This window comes from Camelus dromedarius, chromosome 10, assembly GCF_036321535.1.
Source record: "Camelus dromedarius isolate mCamDro1 chromosome 10, mCamDro1.pat, whole genome shotgun sequence".
Lineage (NCBI taxonomy): Eukaryota > Metazoa > Chordata > Mammalia > Artiodactyla > Camelidae > Camelus > Camelus dromedarius.
In genome coordinates this window covers 78,400,391-78,423,800 of record NC_087445.1, presented here as the reverse complement: position 1 = coordinate 78,423,800, position 23,410 = coordinate 78,400,391, and the positions used below count along the sequence as shown (strand labels likewise).

The 23,410-nt window shown below is 62.9% G+C and overlaps 6 protein-coding genes across 9 annotated transcripts; 2 read left to right on the top strand and 4 right to left on the bottom strand.

Annotated features, from left to right (window-relative positions):
* Positions 1–1,325: 1,325 nt before the first annotated feature.
* Positions 1,326–1,796, bottom strand: RNF224 (ring finger protein 224). Its single transcript, XM_031451017.2, has one exon. The coding sequence runs from the start codon at positions 1,794–1,796 to the stop codon at positions 1,326–1,328; it is 471 nt and encodes a 156-aa protein (XP_031306877.2).
* A 1,824-nt stretch (positions 1,797–3,620) lies between these two features.
* CYSRT1 (cysteine rich tail 1) lies at positions 3,621–5,100 on the bottom strand. Its single transcript, XM_031451018.2, has 2 exons — positions 4,879–5,100; positions 3,621–4,674 (listed from the first exon to the last, which is right to left on the bottom strand). The coding sequence occupies exon 2, from the start codon at positions 4,645–4,647 to the stop codon at positions 4,258–4,260; it is 390 nt and encodes a 129-aa protein (XP_031306878.2). The 5' UTR covers positions 4,648–4,674; positions 4,879–5,100; the 3' UTR covers positions 3,621–4,257.
* A 2,527-nt stretch (positions 5,101–7,627) lies between these two features.
* Positions 7,628–9,511, top strand: RNF208 (ring finger protein 208). The gene is made up of 2 exons (XM_064490801.1): positions 7,628–7,832; positions 8,038–9,511. Exon 2 carries the CDS (start codon positions 8,555–8,557, stop codon positions 9,350–9,352), a length of 798 nt encoding a protein of 265 aa, XP_064346871.1. The 5' UTR covers positions 7,628–7,832; positions 8,038–8,554; the 3' UTR covers positions 9,353–9,511.
* A 589-nt stretch (positions 9,512–10,100) lies between these two features.
* On the bottom strand, positions 10,101–12,289 carry LOC105105110 (uncharacterized). Its single transcript, XM_010998880.3, has one exon. The coding sequence runs from the start codon at positions 11,820–11,822 to the stop codon at positions 10,935–10,937; it is 888 nt and encodes a 295-aa protein (XP_010997182.1). The 5' UTR covers positions 11,823–12,289; the 3' UTR covers positions 10,101–10,934.
* A 152-nt stretch (positions 12,290–12,441) lies between these two features.
* NDOR1 (NADPH dependent diflavin oxidoreductase 1) lies at positions 12,442–21,122 on the bottom strand. Of its 4 annotated transcripts, none has more exons than XM_031451008.2 (14): positions 20,855–21,122; positions 20,438–20,466; positions 16,423–16,520; positions 15,383–15,481; positions 15,218–15,307; positions 14,907–15,116; positions 14,505–14,626; positions 14,169–14,389; positions 13,967–14,074; positions 13,655–13,769; positions 13,431–13,577; positions 13,213–13,331; positions 13,039–13,133; positions 12,442–12,954 (listed from the first exon to the last, which is right to left on the bottom strand). In XM_031451008.2, exons 2-14 carry the CDS (start codon positions 20,441–20,443, stop codon positions 12,810–12,812), a joined length of 1,575 nt encoding a protein of 524 aa, XP_031306868.1. In that variant the 5' UTR covers positions 20,444–20,466; positions 20,855–21,122; the 3' UTR covers positions 12,442–12,809. The 4 variants fall into 4 exon arrangements, with proteins under 4 accessions (XP_031306868.1, XP_031306865.1, XP_031306866.1 ...); XM_031451005.2 differs by having other exon boundaries at positions 20,438–20,515; positions 20,855–21,094; XM_031451006.2 differs by having other exon boundaries at positions 20,438–20,515; positions 20,678–21,093.
* Positions 21,123–21,221: 99 nt separating this feature from the next.
* TMEM203 (transmembrane protein 203) lies at positions 21,222–22,662 on the top strand. The gene has a single exon (XM_011000015.3). The coding sequence runs from the start codon at positions 21,363–21,365 to the stop codon at positions 21,771–21,773; it is 411 nt and encodes a 136-aa protein (XP_010998317.1). The 5' UTR covers positions 21,222–21,362; the 3' UTR covers positions 21,774–22,662.
* The last annotated feature ends 748 nt before the right edge of the window (positions 22,663–23,410 follow it).

Here is a 23,410-nt window from a genome sequence, read left to right as displayed (position 1 = left end):
TCCTGCCCCGGTCAGATGGCACCAAGTGGGTGGGGAGGGCGGGCCTTTCCATGTGACCCGGGAGGGCACCAGCCCCGGAGGTCATCCAGTTCAGGTCTGGGTTTGGGCAGGGCTGGCCCTGGCAGAGCTCCCAACAGGCTCATCCCCAGTGGTGGCCAGCAAGGGTCACATTCATGGGTGCCGTGCCTCTGTCTGCCAGTGGGAGGGCGAGGCCCCTCCCCAGGCCTCATTGCTGCCCAGCCCACTGCCGGACCCCACCTGGACCAGAAGGCTTGGCCCAACCTGTTCTCTCCCCGGCTGACACCTGACTGGCCCTCTTGCTTGTGGGATGCCCCCTATTGCGGTCAGTCCCCTTCCTGCCCCTGCTGGAGCTGGGCACCCCCGTCTCAGGCCTAGTCTTCCAAACACCTTGCTGGCTGCCCACCGACCGCTGTGCCCAGAGGACTTTGACCCCTGGAAGGAGGTTTCTGAGTGTCCTCTCAGCACATTCTCTTTTCCGTGTCTCCCATCCTGCCACCCACTGCCCTGGCCCAGCCCAGCAGCCCTCCCAGGGCTCCTGAGTGACAGCTCCTTCCTGTGTGGGGGCGGGGCTGTTGCAGCCGGGTTGGTGGGTGTCTGCATCCGTAGTCTCCGGCACCTGCTCTGCTCCCCTTGAACGGTCTGCATGGTGGCCACTGGGAGGTAGAAGGAAGCCGAGAGCCCAGCGTGGGGGTGGGTGGCAGCTCTGAGCAGTGCCATCTCGGGCCTGTCCCCACCTCACTGGGCCTGGAGCTCCTTGGACACCTTTTACAGCGGTGACTGTGCCTGCAGACGACCCTCCTGAACCAGCGTCCGGCACACGGTGGGAGCTCAGTGAGCTCAGCCGAGTGAATGAACTTCACAGGGCTGCCTCACAGGCCAGAGGTGAAGGAAGTGGCCCTCCCTCCGCTGCCAGCTCACACCTCTGGGACATTTCGTTGAGGAGGGAAACTGCTCCAACATGACCAGGACTAGCCTTTTCTGGGCCCTGGCCCTCCGACCTGCAGCCCAGACCCCAGGGACTGGCCATCAGACCCTTTCAGGAGCCATGCTCTGCACTTGGTCCAGGCGAGACTCTGACGGCAGTGCCCCACCCTCTGCTGCACACAGGGGCCTGGGAATCCTGGCTGGGATTCCAGCCTCTGCAGAGTCTCCTGGTACTCTGGGCACAGCTACAGGCCTTAGGCTGTGGCCCCCGAGGGGTGGCACCCAGGACACTCTGCTCCCAGGCTGCTCCCGGCTGCCCGTGCCGCAGTCAGAGGTTCTGAGGCAGGCCTGGCGCAGGCAGCAGCTCCCCTGCCGGGAGCTCAGACCTCAGGACTGCCCAGGGGGGCCCAGCAGAGGCTGCTGCAGCTCCCGCAGCAGCATCTAGGCCGGGGGAAGTGGGGCTGGGGGCCCAAGCTGGGGCAGAGCCCGGCCGGCTGCTGAGTGATGGCAGTGCTGCCTTTGAGGGGTGTGGGTGGCTGGGGTTCCATGCGAGATGGCTCCCACTCCGCCTTGACGGCCAGGAAGGCTGCCAGGTCGAGGTCCAGCATGGCCACCCCTCCGCGGGGCGTGGGTGTGCTCTGGCGGCACTGAGGGCAGGGGATCCAGCGCTGCTCGTGGGCTGGCGTGTCAAGCCGCCGCACACACGCCTGGCAGAAGGTATGGCCACAGTAGAGGCGGCGTGGCAGGTGCCCAGCGAGGTCATAGGCCGAGTAGCAGATGATGCAGTCACCTCGTGGGGTCCCTGCGGCTGTGCCCTCTTCAGTGGCCCAGGGACCCTCTGGCTGCAGCATCCTGGGGGAGGCATGCAGGAGAGATGCAGTTCCCCCTCCCTGCCTCTGCAAGTGCCCTACATGGTTTGGGCCTCAGCACTGGGAGCTCACCCTAGAGAACAGGAGCCCAGGCCTCCACAGACCTGGAGGCTGAGTGGTGGCCACTGGGGCTAGCAGACGCCAGGATCTGGGTGCAGCCTGGGTTCCCGTGGCTGCTGGCTGGGCAGCATCCTGGCCTGCTGTTCGCACCATCTCCGGCCCCCACCCACCCACCCCAGCCTGCCTGAGCCCCAGGCCTCTCTTACCTGCATCCGCTCTGCTGGGTGCCTATGCCCAGCCAGAGGGTGGCCAGGGTGGGGTGGAGGGGACCCAGGGTGCCCTGCGGCTCCCTCCTTGGGGCTCGCGTTACTGGTTGAGCACAGACCGGTCAGCAGGGAGGCAGGTGGTGGCTGCGGGCAGACATGGGCTCCCCTTTCAGCCACAAAGAGCTTGCAACTAGATCCATCGGCACCACCAACTCAGCAGGAGATAAGGTGCCCCCTATTCCAACCGCCCCGCCCGTCTACGCTCAGACCCCGCTCCACTAACCCCTCACCCAGGCCTCAGTGTCGCCCCTCAACACTGCCCATTTTCTCGCCTTGTCCAAAACCCGCGCACTCATGCTCACTCGTGTCCCATTAACCCCTACCCCCAACAATGGGAGAGCTTTTTGGCTTTCTGTTCAAGCTCTTAATTCAGGCATCACTTTCTCCAGGAAGCCTGCCAGGACTCCCACCAGTTCAGCGCCCTGAGGGGTCCTGCTGCTCCGTGGCTCAATCACTTTGTGCATGTCCCTGTGGACTTGTCCCAGTGCCTTTGTCCCTGCCTGGGCTGGGCCTGTTGTGTTCCCATTATGGGGCAGTGGCCAGCCCCACAAGGCTCCAAGGAGGCCTTCAGGCACTGGTGTGGAGATCCCCGCTCACACACACACAGACCACCCAGAAACTCCCTGAGAGGGAGGGCACCATAGGAAGCCCTGGACGCCCCCATCAGAGGCTGCCTGCCCCTAGCATCCACCTGACCAAAGCCCCTGGGCCAGTCCAGTTACAAGGACTGTGTGCACAGGATAATAGGGTGTGTGGGGAGGGGTTGGGACGGGGTCAGGACCTCCAGGACCCTCTCTGCCCGGCTAGGGAAGGCCAGGGGTCAGAGGGGCCCTCTCTTTATTCCTAGCACCCCAGCAGTCTGTCCCCAGCCTCCTGGACTGGTCAGATGGGTTTTTGTGGCTGGCCTGAGTAGGGCAATCTTCTTGTAGGGGCCAGCCATAGGGCAGGGGCTTGGATCCTGGCATACCTGTGTCCCTTTGCAGTCAGGCCACTGATGTGTCTGCCCACACCTGAGACCGGTCCTGCCATGTGGCCAGTCACCAGGGGTCAGAGGAGGGCCAGCACCAGGACCAGTCCTTCCTGCAAGGCCAGCTCAGCTTCCTCCTCCAGCTTTCTCCGCCTGGCCCCAAAAATGTAAGGGTGCCCAGAGCCGCCCCCCCACCGCTCACACTCCACACCAGCATCCTCGCCTCACCCCGGTGCCGAGCTGCTCAGCTCCTCCCACGTCCCCTGACACAGTTGTGCTACGCTGCTTGGACAGGTGGGAGGCGGGTCTGGTCCCACATCTTTGCCCACTCACCCACCCCGCCAGGAAGCCCGGGCCCCAAAGGCAGGACAGCAGGGAGTCACACACAGCAGTTGTTCAGAAATTGGATGTTTTGAGGGAAACCAGAAAAATGCCCAGCTGAGGTAGGGCAGTGACTCACAGGTGGGCAGGGCTTGGTGCTGGCCGCCTGGGCACCCCTCCCAGAAACCTGCCAGTGCTGGTCCCTCCCACCACTTGGCCGCCACCCTGGTCCTCTTCCTGGAGGCTTCTCCTGGGCTCTACCCACCCAGGACCACGCACAGCATCCTTCTGCTGTCTGACCCACTGACTGACCTGTCTCCCAGGCTCAGCCTTGGCCCGGGGAATGCAGTGCAGCTCAAACCCAGGCCTGTCCAGCTTTTCTCAGGGCAGACCTGAGACCTGCAGTGCAGGTTAGGTGGTCAGGAGACAATGGCTTCCCCACCCCCAAATGTCCCGTAGAGGCTGGCAGCCCATGATGTCTAGCCTGGGAACCCTCCCAAAAGGGGCAGCAGCAAGGGAGAAGAGTCGCCGAAACAAAGCTCACTCTGCTTTATTGCCTGGGCCCTGGGCCTTGAAGGGGTAGTCAAGAGTGTCCCCAGGGCTGCCACTGCAGCCGGCACTCAGGGCTCTGTTTTGGGGGCATGAGCTGAGATGTTAGCCTTCTTGGCAAGTAGGTGCCCCTGGCCAGGGTGGGGTGCGGCCAATGCCCATGACTGTCCCAGTGGCTGTCCCAACAGTCTGGGCACCACTGTGGTCGTCTGAGCAGAGGCCAGCCCGGCTGCTGTGCCAGGGGTCCAGCGGCAGGCCCCACGGCCTGGCGGGGGCCAGGCTAGGAGACGACGCAGCAGCAGCTGTGGCAGCGGCAGAAGCGGGGGCAGTGGCAGCAGGAGCAGCAGGGACAGCAGCAGCAGTGGTGAGCGATGTCATCGCCGCGCCCAACTGGCGGCAGGTCCGCATATGTCAGTCCTGCTGGGCGCTGCCCACTGCTGTAGGGGTTGCCGGGTGGCTGCCAGGCCTGCTGGCCCTGGATGGAGGTGGCCCCCTTGGGCCCTGGGGCCTCCTTGGCGGGTTCCAGGGTGCAGGGCCCCAGAGGCACAGGCTGCGACTCTGAGGAGAATGGAGCCGCCTCCAGCTGCTGCCCCAGGTCAGGCCTCAGGTGAGCCCGCGGGATGCTGATGTGGGCATACGGGTTCTTGACCATCATGTCGTGGGGGTCCATGGCCCAGCCTGGCAGGGGTGGCAGAGGCTGTGGAAATGCCAAGAGTGTTCAAGGCCTGTGTGTCAGTGCACGTGCAAGGAGGCGAGTGTCTCCCAGCTGTGCCCCAGGGGTCCTCTGCCTTCCCTGAGAGGCAGTGCCTTGCGATGGAGCTGGGTTGGGGTGGGGGAGGCTGGAAGATGCAGCTAAGCTGGTCCTGGGTGGGTCGGGGGAGCCCCTCAGCTCAGGACTCACCTGAAGTGGTGATGGTAGCAAGGAGTCCTCTTGTCCTCTGGGCCAGGTCCCAGTGTCTGTGAGCTGAGGGACTGGCTGCTGCCTTTTCCCTACTGGGGAGGGGCGGGGCCATGGGCGGGGCTCCCAGACGGGGTTCCCAAGATCCCAGGAGGCCCAGCTCTTCCAGCACAGTGCCCACCCACCCTTCCTTTTTCAGATGGGTGGTGGCCAAGGCCTGGGCTCTGAGGGACATTGCCATTCGGGGTGACTCAGACTCAACGCATCTGGGGCATGTCCTGGCCCTCCTGGATTGCAGGTCACTGGGGTCAGGCCCGCGGAGGTCAGGCCCGCAGAGTCCAGGCCTGCAGGTTGTCTGGGGTCCCCGGGCAACACTCACACACCTCAAAGCCCCTGCTTTGAAGCAGAAGGAAGAGGTGCCCACTGTCACTCACAGCTTCGACCTCGCAGGCAGAGATCAAGGTGTTTGTGAACAGACTGCGCGGAGCTTTGCTGTTTTTTAACTGATAAAAAATGTTTGATTTACTTACTTTTGCCAATAAAACGTACTTAAGATTGGCGACATGGGCTTCATACACAAGTGACGCTTCTAGCTCATACAAGAAACTACGGTTTCCCTTTGCGGTCGGCTCGTGGGCCCCAAGTCCCTCCTCAGCATCCCCGTCCTTGGCCCTTGCACCCCCTCCCACCTTCATTTGTAAGGTGGCACATAGCGTGCGCCATACAGGGTCGCTGTAGACGGGGGTGACAGTGGATGTGAGCACGTGAGTTTGGGCCTGGCACTGGTAAGCTCCCTCTGGGGCGACCGGGGCAGTGGGGTGCGGCCTGGACCCACACCCCTAACCCGCGGAGCTCGCGGGGGAACCCCCAGGAAGGGTGGGATCAAACCAGACGGGGCCCAGAGGCCAGGTGATCAGAGTGGCCTGTGTGGGGCCGGTCAGACCGGTCTGGACACAAGTTCTACCGATGGGGCACCGGATACGGGGCGAAATGGGCCAGGAGACCCGGACTTAGAAGGAAGGCGACAGAGGCCCACTGCGCAGGCGCCGGAAACCCCGCCCACCACCTCTACAGACTCTGCTCCTCGCTGAGAGGCGGAGGCTGGCGCATGCGCAAAACAGATCGGGCTGGGGGTGAAGGAGGCTGGTGGGAACTTTATTCCCCAGAAGTCTCCGCGCTCGACGGTTGCCCCAAAGATCCGGTTCGGGGTCAGCTGGCCTCAGACCGTCCGGGATGGGCTTGGGCCGCCCAGCTCTGAAACGCCCGGATCGGGAGGCTTGCATTGGGCTGGACCTCATCCCTAGGGGCGGGGCCGCGGTCAGGGAGTAGGGCCTGGTGGCCGGTGCCACTTTGAATGCGTTCCCAGAGTGTGCATGAGATGAGCAAAGCCCTTGGCCGAGGCTGGACCCCCGGCCCTCCGCTGTCCGGGGCTGCCTCGGTTGCCCTATCTTCCTGCCAGGGCCCCATAAGGCCCTCGCCGCCCCTCCCACAGGCACCTGCTCTCCCTGAATGGCGGAGTAAACTGAGGCACAGGCCTGAGGTTGCAAAGAGCCGCAAATTCAAACGCTATGGGCGAGGGCTACCTCTCCAGCCCAAGTGGGCCCCTTCATCAGGAACACTGATCTCTCTGGGCTCTGCCGCTCTGCAGGACTGGGAGCTAGGTCTCTAGCCAGGTGCAGTTTGGACTGTACAGAGGAGAGGAGCTGTGGCCAGAAGAGGCTGGGGCTGTTCAGAGTCAGGTGCAGGGCCCAGTGCCAGTCAGAGGAGTGCCAGCATGCCACATGGTGGCCCTGGCAGGTCAGGAAAAGGCACTCTAGAGGCCCCTGCAGCCCTGGCCCCCTGCCCTGTAGTTGCCAGCATGTTCTCCCTCTCACTTGAGGGCTCCTCACAGGCAGAGGGTATATCCCAAGGGAGCTGGGGAGGCTGGCCTGAGGAGGAAGCAGAAAGGAATGGGGCCTCTCTGCTGGGTGGGGTCAGGTTAGCACACAATTGTGTGACAACCCAGCACTTGCTGCCCTGACGAGATGCCAGAAAGGGCCACCCCACCCTGTGTAGGTACGTGACCTCTGTGAGCTGGCCGACGGTGGCCTGACCGACTGTCTGACCTTCTGCAGACCTCTCACACCACCCATCTGTCCAGCTGCCCTGCCCTGGGAGCTTGCTCCCAACCACTGTTACTCCCTCGATGCCACCCCTGCTCATGCTCATACGGTCACATTGCCCTCTTGGAGCCTGCCAGCGCTGGAAACACCCCGGTGCACCTGTGAGCCAGAAAGCCCCGGAAGCATTCCCACTGGTGGCCAAGTGGAAAGACAAGCAGAGACCGTGACTCTCTGGCGGGACACAAGGCAGTCCCAGGGTGGGGTCCTGGGAACCAGCTTTCCTGGGACCACCCCTGGACTCTCTTCTTCCCTTCCTCCCTCTGGCACTGTGAGACCTCAGAGCAGGATTTCCCCTCCAGAACTGGGGTGGGGGTCTTGACCAGGACCCAGGGTCAGCCAGGCAGGGACGGGGTTAGGGAGACTAGAGGTGGGGACGCCGCGGGGGTCCTGACTCGCACGCTGCCAGCGGGGGTGTGGGGAGGGGGAGGGCGACCCCGAGAGCCGGCGCCAGGCCCGCGGTGGATCGAGGGGCGGCTGAGAGACTGGCCCCGCCCCGCGGACCCCGCGCGGGTCCCCAGACAGGGGGTGGCGCTGCGGGCGCGGGCGGGCGCCGCGCGCACTGCGGTCCCCGCGCCTCCGCCGCAGAGCGCGCCACGCTCCGCACGCACCTGCCGCCGCCGCGCCGAGCCCCGTGCCCCGCGCCCCCGTGAGCCGCCGCGGCCACGCCATCGCCCGAGGTCGCCGCCTGAGCCTCCGGAGCCGCCGGGCCAAGGCGCGGGCGCCGCATCCGGGCCTGCCTTTTGAGACAACCTCTGCGGCGGCGGCGCGCGGCCGGGGGACGCCAGGCTGGGGCAGGTGAGTGCGGGCGGGGCGGGACAGCGCGGGGTCGCCACTCGCCGGCCCCCACTCCTGGGCAGAGGTCGGGCTTGGGGGGCGGGGGTTGGGGAGGGGGCTGGGTTCGGAGTCCAGCGAGGGTCAGGGTCAGAGGTCGGGCGCCCTGTCTTTTGTGCAGGATGAGGGTGGGCCTGGGCGCTGCCCTCACGCTGTCTCTCACCTGCAGCTCAGGCCTCGTCCAGGCCTCTCCTCTGCTCCCACCGCCGCCCGGTTTCCTCCGCAACCAGGGCTCAGGCTAGCTGCCTTCCCTGGGCGCCCTGTCCTGGAGCCATGGGGCCCACCTAGCCCCTGCCTGCCCGGATGTCCCGGCCCCGGGACTGCTGATCTCGGCTGCAGGGGGACCCCCCCCAACGCCCCCTCGCCAGCCTCGGCAACTGGAGACCCTGGGTGAGCCCCTGGGCCCGACTGCCAGCCCAGGGCAGCCTCCCACGCCCCCCTGCCCCTGCTCCTCTCCCCCTCCCCCGCCCCTTTCTCCTCCTTCTAGGACTGGACCAGAGAAGCCACTGTGGCCACTGGGGGGGGCCCTTCCCCCCAAGTTCTTGCCAGCCACCCCCAGGAGTCCACAGGGCGGCCAGGGTCCCCACCAGGCCTGGCGGGACCAGGATGCTGCCCCCTCCCCTCCCCCTCGGCCCCACCCAACTCTCCCATCCACCCGAACACCCAGTCTGACTGGAGACAGCCGGATGCCGGCTGACCCTGGGCCAGAGGCGGGCAGTGGCTGGCCAGGGTTCCTCATGTCCTGCCTGAAGGGCCCCCATGTCATCCTCAAGATGGAGGCCATGAAGATCGTCCACCCTGAGAAGTTCCCCGAGCTGCAGGCGGCCGCCCCCTGCTTCCCACCTGCACCCCGGCCCACCCCGGCTCTGGCACCCAAGCGAGCCTGGCCCTCAGACACAGAGATCATCGTCAACCAGGCATGTGGGGGGGACATGCCTGCCTTGGAAGGGGCACCCTGTACCCCACCCCTGCCACGTCGGTCCCGCAAGGGCAGTGCGGAGCTGGGCTTCCCCCGAGTGGCACCCGCGGACGAGGTCATCGTGAATCAGTATGTGATTCGGCCTGGCCCTGCTGCCTCAGGGGCCCCGGCAGCAGCGGCACCAGCCGCGGGTGAGCCTCTCGAGTGCCCCACCTGCGGCCACACGTACAACGTCACTCAGCGGCGGCCCCGCGTGCTGTCTTGCCTGCACTCTGTGTGTGAGCAGTGCCTGCAGATTCTCTACGAGTCTTGCCCCAAGTACAAGTTCATCTCCTGTCCCACCTGCCGCCGTGAGACTGTGCTGTTCACTGACTACGGCCTGGCTGCGCTGGCTGTCAACACGTCCATCCTGAGCCGCCTGCCACCTGAGGCGCTGACCGCCCCATCCGGTGGCCAGTGGGGGGGCGAGCCTGAGGGCAGTTGCTACCAGACCTTCCGGCAGTACTGTGGGGCCGCGTGCACCTGCCACGTGCGGAACCCGCTGTCTGCCTGTTCCATCATGTAGTGCCCACTCACCCACCGCCCACCGGTCCTCGCTCGCTGCTTCTTCAGGGATCTGGCCCTGCCCTGTTGCCCGCTGACCCCTTGCCCACCACAGCTTCTGGCCCCCACCTGCGTGGCATTGTCGCCGCAGCCAACTTTGCCATTAAAACTCTTTGCCAAAGTTTGCACCTTGCTCCCTGGACTGAAGCCTTGGTCTGTGCACGGGCCTGGGCCAGGGTGGGTACCCAGGGCTACCGCCCAGACAGGGTCCCCGCTGGAGCAGCCAGAGGAAGGCCCAGTGCTGCTTGGGGGTAGGCCTGCTCTGCTCGCTGGGGGCCAGGCTGGGCCAGGCGTGCTGCTTGGGAGGGCTGGGCCTGACTGTGTGCGTGTGTGCGTGAAGGCCCTGTGCATCTGCACAGAGCCAGCTGCTTGTATGCACCAGGCAGGACTGTGTGGGCAGGTGCGCAAAGCAGGCCCAGCCAGGCAAAGGGAGGCCATCTCCTCTGTACTGCCCGCTGAACGTGAGTGCAGCCCATAGGCAGACAGCTCCATCCAGCCGGCTCCTGGTGACCGCCTGGCCCTCTGAGGTGGTGTGAGAAGGGCCTACGGGCCAGTCTGAGCCGAGGCTGGGACACAGGCTGGCTGCAGTCACCGTCAGATGTGAGGCCCCCAGGGCCCTGGGTCTGGCACTCAGACAACCTGGATTTGGGGAAGGGGCTCTGTCGCCTGGTTGGTGGAGGCAGGGTGATGACGATAAGGACTCAGGACACTGTCAGGAGCAGCTGTTTATTGACAGCATCTCTTGTGCCGGGCATAGGGCTCGGCGTGCCACCACCGAGCCCACGAGGGGGGTGCTGTGACTGCGTCTGTCCCTCAAATAAAGGCCCCAGGCTCAGCCATGGGGGGCTGTAGGGGAGTGAGGGTGCCTTCGGCCCCAGGGCCCGCCCTGGTCCCTTGTGGCTGAGGGGCATGTACTGCCACTCCCCTCCACCCCTGGGGCTGCTCAGGGCCGCCACTTGGACCCCAGCCCGGCGGCAGAGGAGGCCCTTTGTGGGCCGGGCCTGTGCAGCAGGGGCCCTCCCCTCGGCTACCCTGACCTTGGAACACACACTTGACTCTCATCTGGAACGTGGGCTGGTGCCTGCCGAGGGCCCCACCCATTCCGAGCACTTGACCCAGGCCTCTGTTCATTTTTGTGTCCGCGGTGTCTGTGCCCCTCTTGCAGACAGGCCAGGCTGGAGAGCGGGGACAGCCCAGTGTCAGCATGGGGCCTGTTCCTCGAAGGGCACTTTGGGCCCTGGTCACAGACCTCCTCTGGTGCTGTCCTTAGGCACCACTGGCTAGCGTCTGGGCAGCAGGGCAGTGTGGAGTCTCCGGCTGGGTCAGAGGCTTCCGGGTGGCCCTGGGTCCGAGCCTTGGGTCTGGGTTGAAAGTTAGTGCCCTGATCGACCTTGGGTTCTTCAGCCTGGTCATCAGGCCTCAGCGCACAATGCTCCCCAGGCCCCACGGCTCCAGGGGCTGGGCCAGTCTGGGCCTCCCATCCGTTGGTGGCCACGGCTACCTCAAGCCCAGGCCGTGCTGGTGGCAGACCTGGCGGGCTCTTCTCAGCGGCCGGAGCCGTCCAGCAGCACGAAGAGCAGCCCCAGCAGCATGAGCGGCGTGAAGATGAGCAGCAGCCCCAGCAACTCGAGGGCTAGCAAGCCCAGCAGCGCCATGCGGCGGGCGCAGGGCCCTCGTTCCCGCAGGGCCCAGAGCCAGGCACCCAGGCAGGGCGGGCAGGGCAGGAAGGGCAGGCAGCCTCGGCCGCCTAGGGGCCTCGTCAGGAAGCGCAGCTGGTAGCGGTGCTCTAGGCAGGCCCAGGGCCCGGGGCCCTGGAGGAGGGGCCCGAGGGGAGCAGCGGGTGCGGGGCGCTGGGGCCCGTCGGCCTGCAGCAGCTCCTCCTGCAGCCGGCAGATCTCCCACTCAAGCATGGGTGTTTTCTGGCGACACAGCGGGCAGCGCACCCGGCCCAGGTCGGCACTGGGGGCCGCGCCCAGCAGCCGGTGCAGGCAGCCTGCACACAGGTTGTGACCGCAGTTCAGCAGGGCCAGCTGGTGCTCGCCGGACCGGTAGGGCTCTGTGCAGACGGGACACTCCTCCTCCTCCCCCTGCTCCCCGGCCTGCTCCTCCTTGTCTTCGTCCCCGTCCTCTGTGGGGGCCCAGGGGCAGTCTATGACTGCTGCCCCCAGCAGGGGTTCACTGTCCAGAATCCTGGCACCATGGAGGTTCGCAGGGGCCCTGCTGTCTGACCCGTCGTCTGCCAGCACCTGGCACAGTGAATCCAGGTGCTCAGGGCCCAGAGAGGCCGAAGGCGGACCGGTGAGCCCAGAGCTGAGGTCAGTGGGGCCATGAGTGGGGGCCCTAGGGCACAGTTCAGGGGTGGCAGCCCCAGGGCAGGAGTCAGGATGGGTGGGCGGGGACTCCAGGGCTGCGATGGGGGTGGGTAGGGCCATGAAGTTCAGTGTGGCCCTCTGGGGCAGGGTCTGGCACTGACCTTACAGCAATGGCTGCCTCCTCCTGGCTTCGGGCCTCACTCAACGTGAACTTCACTTAGTCCCCAGCTCCTGGGCCAGCTCCTAGGCCCTACGTTCCGTCCCCAACAGGATCTGCCCCAGCCCCGCCCCAGGTTTGGGGATCTGTGTGTCAGGGAGTGACTGCCAGCCAGCCAGCCAGCCAGCCAGCCAGCCAGATTCTAGGTGGAGGCAGGGTGCGTAGGCCCGCCCAACTTCTTCAACAAAAATTCCCCTCCCAGGGGCGGGGACTCCACTCCCACTGGCACCCCATCTTGGGCCACGCCCCTCCCGGCCCAGGGCCCAGGGCCTCTGTTTTGGGGCCCGTGGGTTGGAGCACCCTGGCCTGGTGCCTCAGGCCTCCCGCTGCTTGGCTGTAGGGGCCAGAGCGGAGCCTGTATAAGGTGGGCAAACAGCTGGACCCCAGCACGTCAGAATCAGGCACCAAAGCGCCTGGCTGAGCGGCAGTATACTTGTGCCCACCCTGGGTGGGCTATTCCCATGCAGTGAGCTGTGGGCCCACCTCCCACCTGAGGACCCTGACAACACTAGGAGGAGCAGGTGGGAAGCAGCCACCCAGAGGCCATCATTTATTGTGGGGTCTGTCCTGGAACAGGGCGACGAAGGGGTGTGCTGCTGGGGGCCTCCTCTGGCCGCTCAGGTCCTAAGCTCTGGGTGGGGTGGTGCAGCCCAGGGCGCCAACCTGACCAGGACCCAGGAACCCTAGAAGTAGGGGAGGGGCAGACTTGGAGCCATGGAGTAGGGGTAGGCTGGGTGGTGGACAGGTAGCAGGGTCAGGGTGAGGGTGGGAGCTGAGTCAGCTGTAGTGCAGGTGGTCTGTGCAGAAGAGCTGACAGTCCTCCGGCTGGGATCAGACGGGGCCCCCCTGAGACCAGTGGCGGGAGTGGCCACGGCCAGCAGGACGACTCCTCAGGCCCACGTCTCCATCTGGAAACGCAGTGTCCGCTGGAGCCGGGCCAGGTAGGCGGCCGTGTCAGGGCCAGAGAGTCCGCCCTCCTCCTGGATGATGGACATCAGGGCGTCTGACACATCTGCCGGCATGTACTTGGCGTTGCTGGAGGGACAGGCAGGATAGGGCTCAGTGTGACCGGGTCCCGGGAGGACAGATTCCCACCCACAACCCACAGCCAGGACTCACCCAGCCAGGTAGAAGTGGGCCCCCTGGCGGTCCAGTAGCTCCCACACCAGCGGCCCCAGCTCCCGGAGCCGGTGCTGCACGTACACCTTCTGCTCCTGTGGGGCAGGGGGTGGGGAAGTGAGTCTGTGATCCTCCTGCGACCCCTCCCCCTGCCCCCACCCCCTACACCCCAACCTGCTCCCGGGAGAAGGCTGTGACAAGAGTCAGGCAGCCCTGCTTCTCCAGCTCCTTCCACTCGGCCTCCCAGTAGAAGTCTTGGTCCCGCCGGCGGCAGCCAAAAAACAAGATGTTTCCTGGGGAAGCATGGGACGGGGTTGAGGGGGCCCTCGAGCCTGGACTTGGGTCCTCAGGGCTCAGCCGGGCCTCCTCCCCACCCCAGATTGTGCGCTCACCAGTCTGACCCCGGGCCACACGCTCCTGGATGGCAGCTCGGAAGGGGGCCACACCAGTGCCAGGCCCTACCATGATCACAGGTATGTCTGGCGTCTGCGGGAACGTCAGGCCTCCAGGCTGCACCCACAGGGGCACCCGGACAGGTCCTTTTGGGGGAGGGAGGTGGCATGAAGAGCTTGGAGGCGCAGGGCCCAGCCCCAGACCTGCAGAGAGCTAGGGTCACCTTGCCCAGGGTCCAGGGATGCCAGCCAGGAGGAGCAGAGGCCCCGGCGGGGCTCCTTGAGGCGTGTCTGGTACTGCACCACGGCCACGAGGATCTGCAGCCTCGAGGGGTGAGCCTGGGGGAGGGGACAGTGGGTGCCCTACCCCATTGGGCTCCCCCTGCCTGCTGCCCTGGCTTCACGCTCCAGGCACTTCACTCAGGCAGGGTCCCCGGGAGACACTGAGGGTTGTGGGCAGCTCACTGCCTGCACGCTGGGTCCTGCCACCCAACAGGGATGCCCCAGCCCCAGCTCCCCGGAGGCCAGCTCCTCACCAGCTGAGAGGAGGCAACAGAGAAGGCCCGTGGCCGGATTGGGGGGATGAGGTCCAACAGGTAGTCTGGGGGGATGGCGCCAGCCGTGTGTGGGAAGTCGCACAGCACCTGGGCAGAGACAGCCTCAGGAGGGCTGCGGCCAACATGGCTGCACGCAGCTATGGCCCAGAGCCCAGGCCCGCCCGCCAGCCCCTGTCCACACCTCGAGGATGTTCCTGCGGGGCCGGGTGCAGTAGCTGTGCAGCTCCTCGTGGCCTTGGGCAGAGCTGAACTCTAGCAGCTTCTCCCGCTCCCGCTCGTGGGGGGACAGACAGGCCAGGAGCTCAAAGAAGGAGCGGCGGGGCACGCTGGTGATGTCCAAGTACCGGGACACGAGGCACTGCACGGAGCAGGGCTGGGGCAGCCACTTGGGGCAGGGGACATCTGCAGCAGGGAACGGAGGCCGTGGGGGCCAGGGACATGGGTGAAGGAAACAAGGTGGGCGGGGGACATGGGGGAAGGCAGAGAGGGGGCAAGGGTGGCGGCGGCTGGGGCTCACCTGGCTCCCGGGGCTGCAGAGTGAAGTGCTGGTCAGGTTCCAGGCCCAGCACCTGGCAGAACTGCCGGATGTGGCTGGCCGCGTTCTCAGGTTGGATCAGCACCACGTCCCCGGCCGCAAAGCTGTGTGGGAAAGCAGCCAGAGGGCGTGGGAAGGACACCGAGGGCTTGGGGAGGGCCTGCTTGTGGGAGGAGGGCGCTGAGAGCTCTGGAGAAACTGCAGAGGAGGGAAGCAAGTGTTGGGGGGGGCGGGATGACAGTGGGGGGGTCCTCCCATCCCTGGCCTCTGTCTCCCCTCTCTGCCCTGCTGAGTACCTGCTTTGGGAGAGGATCTGCTAAACCCCGGACCACAGTCCCCCTTGCCTCGGCTGTGCCCTCCACAGGCCCCAGGACAGACCCTCACCTGAGCCCAGAGCCTGCGATGTCGAACTCGATCAGCCGAACATCCTGGAAGTGCGAGGGTCCTGTGACCCTCTGGTTGGCGACCATGGGTGCCAGGAACGGCTGTAGCTCTGAAGGGGGTCCCTGAGGGTCTGTCCTGGCCACACGCAGCTCCTCAGAGCAAGTCCTGGGGGCCTCCTGAAGGAACTGCAGGGTGAACTTGGAGGGCCAGCTGTGAGGAGGGCGGACACCTGTCAGACCTGGAGGAGTGGCACCTCGGGAGCCCCTGAGGCCAGGCCCAGCTTGCAGCGCTGACCCATGGCTCACACTTACGGGACTCCAGGTGGGTCAAGGGGCACAGGGTATGGCCCCAGCACCTTCTCCCACAGGTTGTGCAGCCAGGGGTCGATGGTGGCATCCGGCCTGCAGAAAGCATGAACACGCCAGTCTGGGGACCCTGTTCACGGCGGGTCTGTGGGAGGGCGTACCCACACTCACCCCAGCTCATGCTGGTCATCGCCCAGGCAGACAGGCAGGAGGGCGCTGCCTCCGAGCTGCAGCAGCCGTCGGTACAGTTTCTTGGCCACAAAGTTGAACCTATGACGAGATGGAGGACGGTGTTGGCCTGGGCGCCCGGCTGGGGCGGAAGGAAAGTGCCTAGCTGGCTGCACGTGGTGGGGGGTCCTATGTCTTCCTGGGGTCACTCCCTGAATGACAGCTCCTCCTGGGGACACTGTCAGCAAGAGGGCCTCCTACCCCTCCCGTGGGTGCGCGCACCAGCGGGGACGATGGATGTCTCCATTACGCACAGAATAGAGTTCCAAAACGCCCCACAGGCGAGGGTCAGGATGCCACCCATTTTCTGTCCCGTTCATCTTGGTGCCCTCAGGCCTCATGCTGCGTCTGCCCCCTCCCTCAGCCTGTGCTTGGGAGACTTAATGCCCCGAGAACACAGAGTCCTCAGAATTTCTCTGGGAAATAACGCACGATACGATCTCTGCTTAGGACACAGGTGTGTCATGAAAATGTTAAAAGGAAAAAAGAAACACAAAGGCGGGCAGTTATGTGGCCATGCCCAGGGAACTGGGGGTGGGGGCTTCCAGGACCTGGGGTCTCTAGTGGCCACTGCCTGTTCACACGTCACTGTGTGTTCTCTGTGCCCTCTGTGAGCCCAAGTATCTCGGGAAAGGCTTTTATAAAAGAAGGGGGAGAGCCAGGTGGGCCTTTGTTGCCCTCAGTCACATACTGACAGGTAACACTGGCTGAGATCCTGGACGTCCCGTCCCAGACATCACCTCCTGCCCTGGAAGGTATGGCCCAAAGCCAGGCCCCCTCACTGCTGCCCTGCCAGCTTCCTGTGTGTGCCGCAGGGCCTCTGGCCGTGGAGGAGGTGCCCACCAGGGAGTGTCTGTGGGACTAGGACACGTGGCCAGGGTCACATCCCAAAATCTAGGGGGAGCCCTGGGGGTGCCAGGACACCTTGTCCCTGAGCCTGAGCACAGGCCCCGCTGGCCAGCAGCTGGCCTGCCCCCACTCACCTGGCATAAGAGGAGTCCCCGAGGCCCAGGACGGCGAAGTCCATGTGGCAGAGGGAGGCCGCCGGCAGGCTCCTCCGGAAGATGAACCTCCAGAAGTTCTAGAGCCAGAAGACACCACGTTCCAGGCTGGCTCTGTGCCGCCAGGGCCCAGGCAGGGAGAGGGGCTGCCTCCTGGACCATCCCAGGGCACCGCTCTCCTGCTCCTGAGTGGCTTTGTCATTAAACAGGACTTTTTTTTTATTCTATCACAGTGGAAAGAAACTTGGAAAAAGGCAGAAGTTGGCAAAGGAGAAGCGAGCTGCCCCAGAGCCACCAGCACAGAACCGGGCGCCACTCTGTCCTGGGCAGAGGGCGCCAGGAGGAGGCTGCAGGCTGCAGGGCCTTCACCAGCCAGGCCACCGTGGCCTGTGCTCCGCCTCCCTCCGAGGGAACACCTGCCCTGAGGCAGCTCCCCCAGGGCCTGAGCAGCTCTCAGCTGCCAGCCTTCCACGACCTCTGGCCTGACAGGTCAGCCACCGAGGCCCGTCTTTGGTCCTCACTTCCCCCCAATCAGCGGAATTTTCTCTCCTTTGGAACTCCTCTCCCAGGCCCTAAGCTACCATCAGGCTACTCTGGACGCGCTCTCCACCCCCAGGGCTCCCGCTTGACCCGGGTGCTGGCTGAGGTCCACACCTGTCCCCTCTCCCAGGGAAACCCCACCTCCATGCGTCTAGCCATCCCAGGGGACCTGACACCAGACCCCCCAAGGTCCAAGCCCTCTCCTTCCCTGACCATAGGGTCATGCACTGGGCGGCCCCTGCTGCAGCGTGTCTCATTCCACACCCTGCCCTGGCCTCCCTGAGGGCCTACAGAGGCGCTTCTGAAATACAGCCCCACTTCGCCTTCGGCCTGTGGGCATCTGAGCCCTGAGACGCTGGCCCCTGCGTTCGGTCCCGACTTCGCCTCATAGCCCACCTCCCTTAGGCCTCCTGCCTCACTGGACAGAGGCCCGGTCGGCACGACTCCGGCCACCGGCCGTTGACTGCACCCTGGGCTCCTCAAGACCTTGGTGCACAGGCCACTGCTGGGGACCATGCCCACTCTGCCTCCCGAGACTCCCTGCTCACTCCTGCTGAGACCCTGTTTCCTGAGGGCTGCAGAGCCCCTCCAGGACGCCTCCTGAGAAGGGATCTTATGTCTGAAGATGCCTGGACCCTCCCTGCACACTGACCAGCAGACCGCTGGGGCACACATTAGGCTGAAGTCATCTTCCTCAAGAACCCAAGGCTTGCTCCGAGCTGGTCCAGATGGGCGGTGCTGCTAAGAAGCCAGTATCCCTCTGTGCCCTGCTCTGTCCTCCACCAGCCACCTGGGCACTCTCTGTCCCCAACAGCTGAAGCCCACATTCGACGTGAGTCACTGGGAGCTCTGCTCACGGCAGGCCCTTCCTGGGCACACGGCGGGCTCTCGGGCTGCAGACCCCTCTGTCCTTCAGTTTTGCTACTTTCCTTGATAATTCTCTCCCTGCTCCTCTTCCTGTTTTCAGGCTATGGAAGGGTCCTGGAACTCTGGTATCATGTTTCTTGTTTCCTACTTTTTTGTTACACTTTCTGGGAGAATTTCTCAACATCATCTTCTGATCTGTTATTTTAAATGGTGTTTCCTCTGCTCCAACTCATCCAAGTCTTGTGTTTTTATCCCAAGACCTCTCTCCCTTCACACGTGGAATCCTGCCTACTCTGCCTCCGCTCCTCTGGGTTCTGCTGTGTTTCTCTTGGTCTCTGTCTTTCCCAGGGGTCTTTCCTTGAAGAGTGTGTGGTGGTTCTTTGTGGCCTTTCTGCTGAAGAAGCTGAAGGGAGACTCCAAGTTCGGACCTGTCACCACTGGGTTTCATGGCTGGGAGATGGGGCAGGCCTCTGGCTGCCTGGGAGGACACGCCTGGCCGGTGTTCTGAGGGCCATGACAAGGAGGCTGGGGGCTTCCTGTTCAGTGTGTGCCCAGTCCGAGCCTGGCTTTCAGCAGGAACTGTGCCCCTGAGCCCCTGGTCTGCAGCCTCTTGAAGGAGCCTCTGATCCATGCTGTGTGGGGGAGGGCCCCCACCCTGATCACCTCCATGGGGGTCCAGCCCCACACTCTACTCTGCTTTAGCCACCCTCGACCGGGGTGACTGTCACTACCTTTGTGCTGTTGGCTTCTGATGTCAAGTCTGCACCTCTGCCCTGACTGCCCAGCCCGCTGACCTGATGGAGGTCTTCACACCCCACCTGCCCCCATGCCCTGCGTCCTGGGCATCTACCATCCTCCTGCCTGTGATCTCCCCAGACTTGCCTCCTCTCCTGTCCCTCTTCCTGTCTACAGAGACCCCTCCTGCCTGTGCAGGGTCTCCCACCTCATCCCCACTCTGGTTCCATTCATTTATCTGCTTCCCTTCCCCTAACCACCACTTAAACCCACCTGAGTTCCTCTGTCTCATAAATACCTTCTATTTAACACCCTAGCCCCATTCACAGCCAGTACCTTTTTTGAACTGTTTAATGTGTACATGTTCTTCAAAGCTTCTCTTCTGAGGTCACAGTTCCTTTTGCTAATAAACCCCACCAAGCCTCTTAGGACATGTCTTACTTTGTTCCCATCCTCTCGAAACAGTCACCTCTCTGCCCTTGACCTTGGAGATGGTGTGCTTCGCCTTCCTACCGCTGGGCTGCTTTCCTCCCTTCAGGGCTTTTCCCCGCCTTCCACGCCCCGAGTGGTTAGGATGGCCTGTCCTGGGGGAGGGAGGAGCTTCCTTTGTCACACCTCCATATTTTGGTCACTGCAACATCTCCCTCCACCCAGGATCCTCACCGGAGCTCCAGACCCACACTGTGCATCTCCACCTGGACCACTTCTAGGCACCTCACCCTCCTTACTCTTATTTCTGTGCACAGAACTACCCCCCAACCCCAGTACCTGAGCCCAAATTCCTGTCTTGAATCCACCTCCTTTCTCATCTCAGAGATGGGATTCCATGTCCTAGCAATTCTACCGTCTCCTTCTTCTTCTTCCTTTTTTTTTTTAATTGAAGTGTAGTCAGTTACAGCGTGTCAATTTCTGGTGGCAATTCTACTTTCTTAATGTCTCTGGAATGTGTCCGCTTTTCTCTGCTCTGCCACAATCCTGGCTCGCAACGCCAGGCTCTTGACTGCATTGTGTACCCCCCTGGTGTTGCTCTTGCTCTCCTACAACCTGTTCCCCCACTGCAGACAAGTGCTGATTCTGCTAGAACTTACGAACATGACTGTGTCACTCCATGGATTCTGGGGGCCTTCCTTTCAAGTCCATCTGCCTCGCTGTGGCGGCAGGGCTCCTTGGGATGGGGCCTGACTTCCTGCCTATCTTCTCCCCTCCAATCTCAATTCACTCCTAGGCTCGACCATCCTCAGTGACCTTCTGTTCTTCCCAGAGGCTGCTCCCTCTTTCCTGGTCCCTGGCAAGCCCCCACTTATCCTTCAGGACTTAACCTACACTCCTTTCTTCCAGAAAGCTCTCCCTGAAGCCCCAGATTGGGCTAGACAGCCCTTATTAATGCTCCCCTAACACACAACACTTTCCCCAGCAGCAAGTATTTCCTGGCGTTGTAACTGCCTGTTAAACTCTTGCTTTTACTATATTTTGGGCTCCACAAGGATTGTTATGTGATTACTGCATTCATAGCTGGATTCCTAGCACTAGATTACGCTTAAAATACAGTATGTGCTCAAAAGATGGTCAAAGAATTGAAGAATGTCCCCTAAAGGTCAAACAGTTTTGAAATACACACAAGACCCATACCAGATTTATATATAGGCCTGAAAAAATAGGAAAGCTTAAAATGGTGGCCTGGGAAGAGTTTATTAGGGAGGACAACCAGGGCCCCCAGCTCCACCCAAAGATATCCTCCCAAATCCACAGTTAATGTGCAGCAGCCACAGGAGGGCATCTATTTGTGCTTCTTCCTAGGCAATGAAAATGGGGATCTGAGCTCCCGAGAGAGATAGCCACCTCAGGTCAGCCTTACCTTCATGTTGTCAGGGGGGTCTCCTTGGCCTGTAGTTGCACAAACAAATATCACCAGGGGCTCATTAATCAGATTCACCTCAACAGAAAAACACACATGTAAGGCCTCAGGCTGTAACGGCCAGGCATCCCCCCAGCAGCCTGGCTCCCTCTCCTTCACATAGGGTGACGGGGCAAAGGGACTCCGCGCACACCCGCGAGCGCCGGGATGCCTTCTCTCTTTCAGGCTCCACCCGCCTACCTTGCCCCCTCCTCCATGTGCTACGCTGTCCGCTGTTCCCACCTTCCCCGTCCCCTAAATCCGCCGTAATGGAAGGGCCTGCTCTCAGACAAAACGCGGCTCCCTGAGGTCGAGGACTTTAAGGGCCGGCGGCCCGGGTCTGCTCGGTCTCCCCTCCGAGGCCCAGGGAGCCCTCACCACCGGGTAGGAGTCCAGGGCCTGCACCCGGCAGCCGAGCCGCCGGCGCCGAGCCTCGCGGCCCAGCCTCTCCGATACATCCTGGGCTGTGCCTGTCTGGCTGCCGAAGAGCACCAGAAGTCGCGGGCTCGGCATCGGGGCTCGCCCCAGAGAGCCCTGCATTCAGGGACCCTCCCAGCAAGCAACTCCCACAGGCCCCGGCGGCCGGCCCCGGCTCCGACTTCCGACTTCCGGCATCGACCGGAAGTGACGCCTTTGGGCCGCGCCCGGCGGGGCATGGCGTCCGAACAAGGCGGGCGTCCGCTGGCGGCCAGTGCTGGGTCCCGGGCCGGGGCCGGGGGATCGGCGGCGCGCCGGGGCCGAAGGCCGGGGCAGGCGAGGTCGCTCCCTGCCTCTCGCACGCCGCGGCTGCGACGGCGGCAGGTGCCAGTGAGGCCCGTGGGGAGTGGAGGCGCAGCCCGGCGGGTGGGACGCTCGGCCGGGCCCTGGCCCGCGCTCAACCGGCGCGATGCTTTTCTCGCTCCGGGAGCTGGTGCAGTGGCTGGGCTTCGCTACCTTCGAGATCTTTGTGCACCTGCTGGCCCTGTTGGTGTTCTCCGTGCTGCTGGCCCTGCGTGTGGACGGCCTGGCTCCCGGCCTCTCCTGGTGGAACGTGTTCGTGCCCTTCTTCGCTGCTGACGGGCTCAGTACCTACTTCACTACTATCGTCTCCGTGCGCCTCTTCCAGGACGGAGAGAAGCGTCTGGCCGTGCTCCGCCTTTTCTGGGTCCTCACGGTTCTTAGCCTCAAGTTTGTCTTCGAGATGTTGTTGTGCCAGAAGCTGGTGGAGCAGACTCGGGAGCTCTGGTTCGGCCTGATCACGTCTCCGGTTTTCATTCTCCTACAGCTGCTCATGATTCGCGCCTGCCGGGTCAACTAGCCTCGCAGAGGACATGCTGGACCCCAACCTGAGGACCCACTTCTGCCACATCAGAGGAGAAGTCTGGGTCTGAAAGCCAGCTTGTGCCCTGCTGAGCGCCCAGTTTTCTCTATACAAATCATATCTCAAATTGTTTCCTCAGCAGGGCTAAAAAGAGCAGCCTTGATCTTTAAAATGTATTCTCTCTTATTTCATGCTTTGAATAGCTAATCCTGGATTGAGATCCTAAGAAGGGCCCCAGGCCAGACAGTCCTGAACTCATCTGACAGTTGGAAACTGCATACAAGTAAAATGTCCTGATGGACTCTTGAGTATTTTCATGGATCCTGGGAAAGTACCCCCATGCAAAGGCTGCAAAGCTGGACTCGGGGGGTCCTCTGGCCAGCAGCACTGACCTGAGAGCTAACTAACCCCATCCCTTCAGACAAGACTTCCTTAGATGCTTGAGCTCTAAAAAGTTGTAAACCAGCTTGTGTCTTCTCCTCTGTGCTACTGGGGAGGAGGGCCCTTTCTTCATTCCAACCCAGGCAGACAGGAATATGTTGAATAAGCATGATTGGGACCCTACCTGGAGAACTGTCGCTGGAGAAAAGAACTTGTTTTCATGGTGCTGCTCGGCTTCCTGTCCCAGCAGTTTGCAGTATCGCAACTTTTCCACCACCTTGTGGCCGGCGCTGTTAGTGCACCTGAGACAGATGTAGGCCTCCTTAAGGGACCAGAGAGGAACAGGTGCTCTGATGCTCACAGGACTTGAGACCTACAAATGAGAAGTTTGCAAATGACTTCAGCCCACGTTAGTCAGCCTGAGGTCTTTGGTCTGATGCCAGGCAGGTGCCAAATGAGAACATTTGCTGAGATAAAAATAAAATAAGAGAATGTTTTGCTGAAATGCATAGTGTTTGCCTGACCTCTTGAGGGTGAAACACAATGAATGCTGAGATGCCCCCTGCTCTGTCGTGGCGCTGGTTACAGAGCTGAGGTTGTAAGGAGGGCTGGAACTTGGCTAGAGTTTCATGGGCAGATGGGGGGCAGTTCCCCCAGAGAATCCTGGCTTCCTGCCTGGGGAGCCAGGGTGATGACAACATGGGGGAGGCCTGTGTTGAGAACCTGCCAAGTAGTTTGTGTGATATTGGAATCTTGGCTCTTAGCAGTGTGGTCTTTGTGGGCCTTACTGATCTGCAGAGCAGGGGTCAGCAAACTGTGGCCTAGTGCCTGTTTTTGTACTGCCCATCAGCTAACGAAGATGTTTACATTTTCCAAGGTTTGTAAGAGCAAAGAAGAATCTGACAGCGACCGAGGGGCTGCGGTGCACAGGGTCTCAGTCTTGGCTCTGCTTGACAGCGACCCGTGGCCTGTGGTGCACAGGGCCTCAGTCTCAGCGCTGTTTAACAGTGACTCGGGGCCTGGTGCACAAGGTCATCTGACAGCGACCTGGGGGCCTGGTGCACAGGGTCATCTGACAGCCACCTGGGGCCTGGTGCACAGGGCCTCTCAGTCTCGGCGCTGCCTGCCTTTTAGGTTGGATCGTTCTTTGTTGGGGGAGGGGGAGGAGGGGTGCTGTCCTGAGCACTGTGGAAGGTTTAGCGGCATCCCTGGCCTCCACTCACTAGATGCCAGTAGTACCCTTCACTTAATGA

Coding starts and splice junctions, on each gene's coding strand:
- NDOR1 (XM_031451005.2), bottom strand. CDS start 21,016: ATGCAGGGCTCTCTGGGGCGAGCCCCGATGCCGAGCCCGCGACTTCTG. Junction 16,521..20,437: donor ACCCCCCTGACAACATGAAG/GTAAGGCTGACC, acceptor TTCTGGCTCTAG/AACTTCTGGAGGTTCATCTT. Junction 13,770..13,966: donor CTGTTGCCTCCTCTCAGCTG/GTGAGGAGCTGG, acceptor CCCCTCCCCCAG/GCTCACCCCTCGAGGCTGCA.
- RNF224 (XM_031451017.2), bottom strand. CDS start 1,796: ATGCTGCAGCCAGAGGGTCCCTGGGCCACTGAAGAGGGCACAGCCGCA.
- CYSRT1 (XM_031451018.2), bottom strand. CDS start 4,647: ATGGACCCCCACGACATGATGGTCAAGAACCCGTATGCCCACATCAGC.
- LOC105105110 (XM_010998880.3), bottom strand. CDS start 11,822: ATGGCCCTACCCACCCCCATCGCAGCCCTGGAGTCCCCGCCCACCCAT.
- RNF208 (XM_064490801.1), top strand. CDS start 8,555: ATGCCGGCTGACCCTGGGCCAGAGGCGGGCAGTGGCTGGCCAGGGTTC.
- TMEM203 (XM_011000015.3), top strand. CDS start 21,363: ATGCTTTTCTCGCTCCGGGAGCTGGTGCAGTGGCTGGGCTTCGCTACC.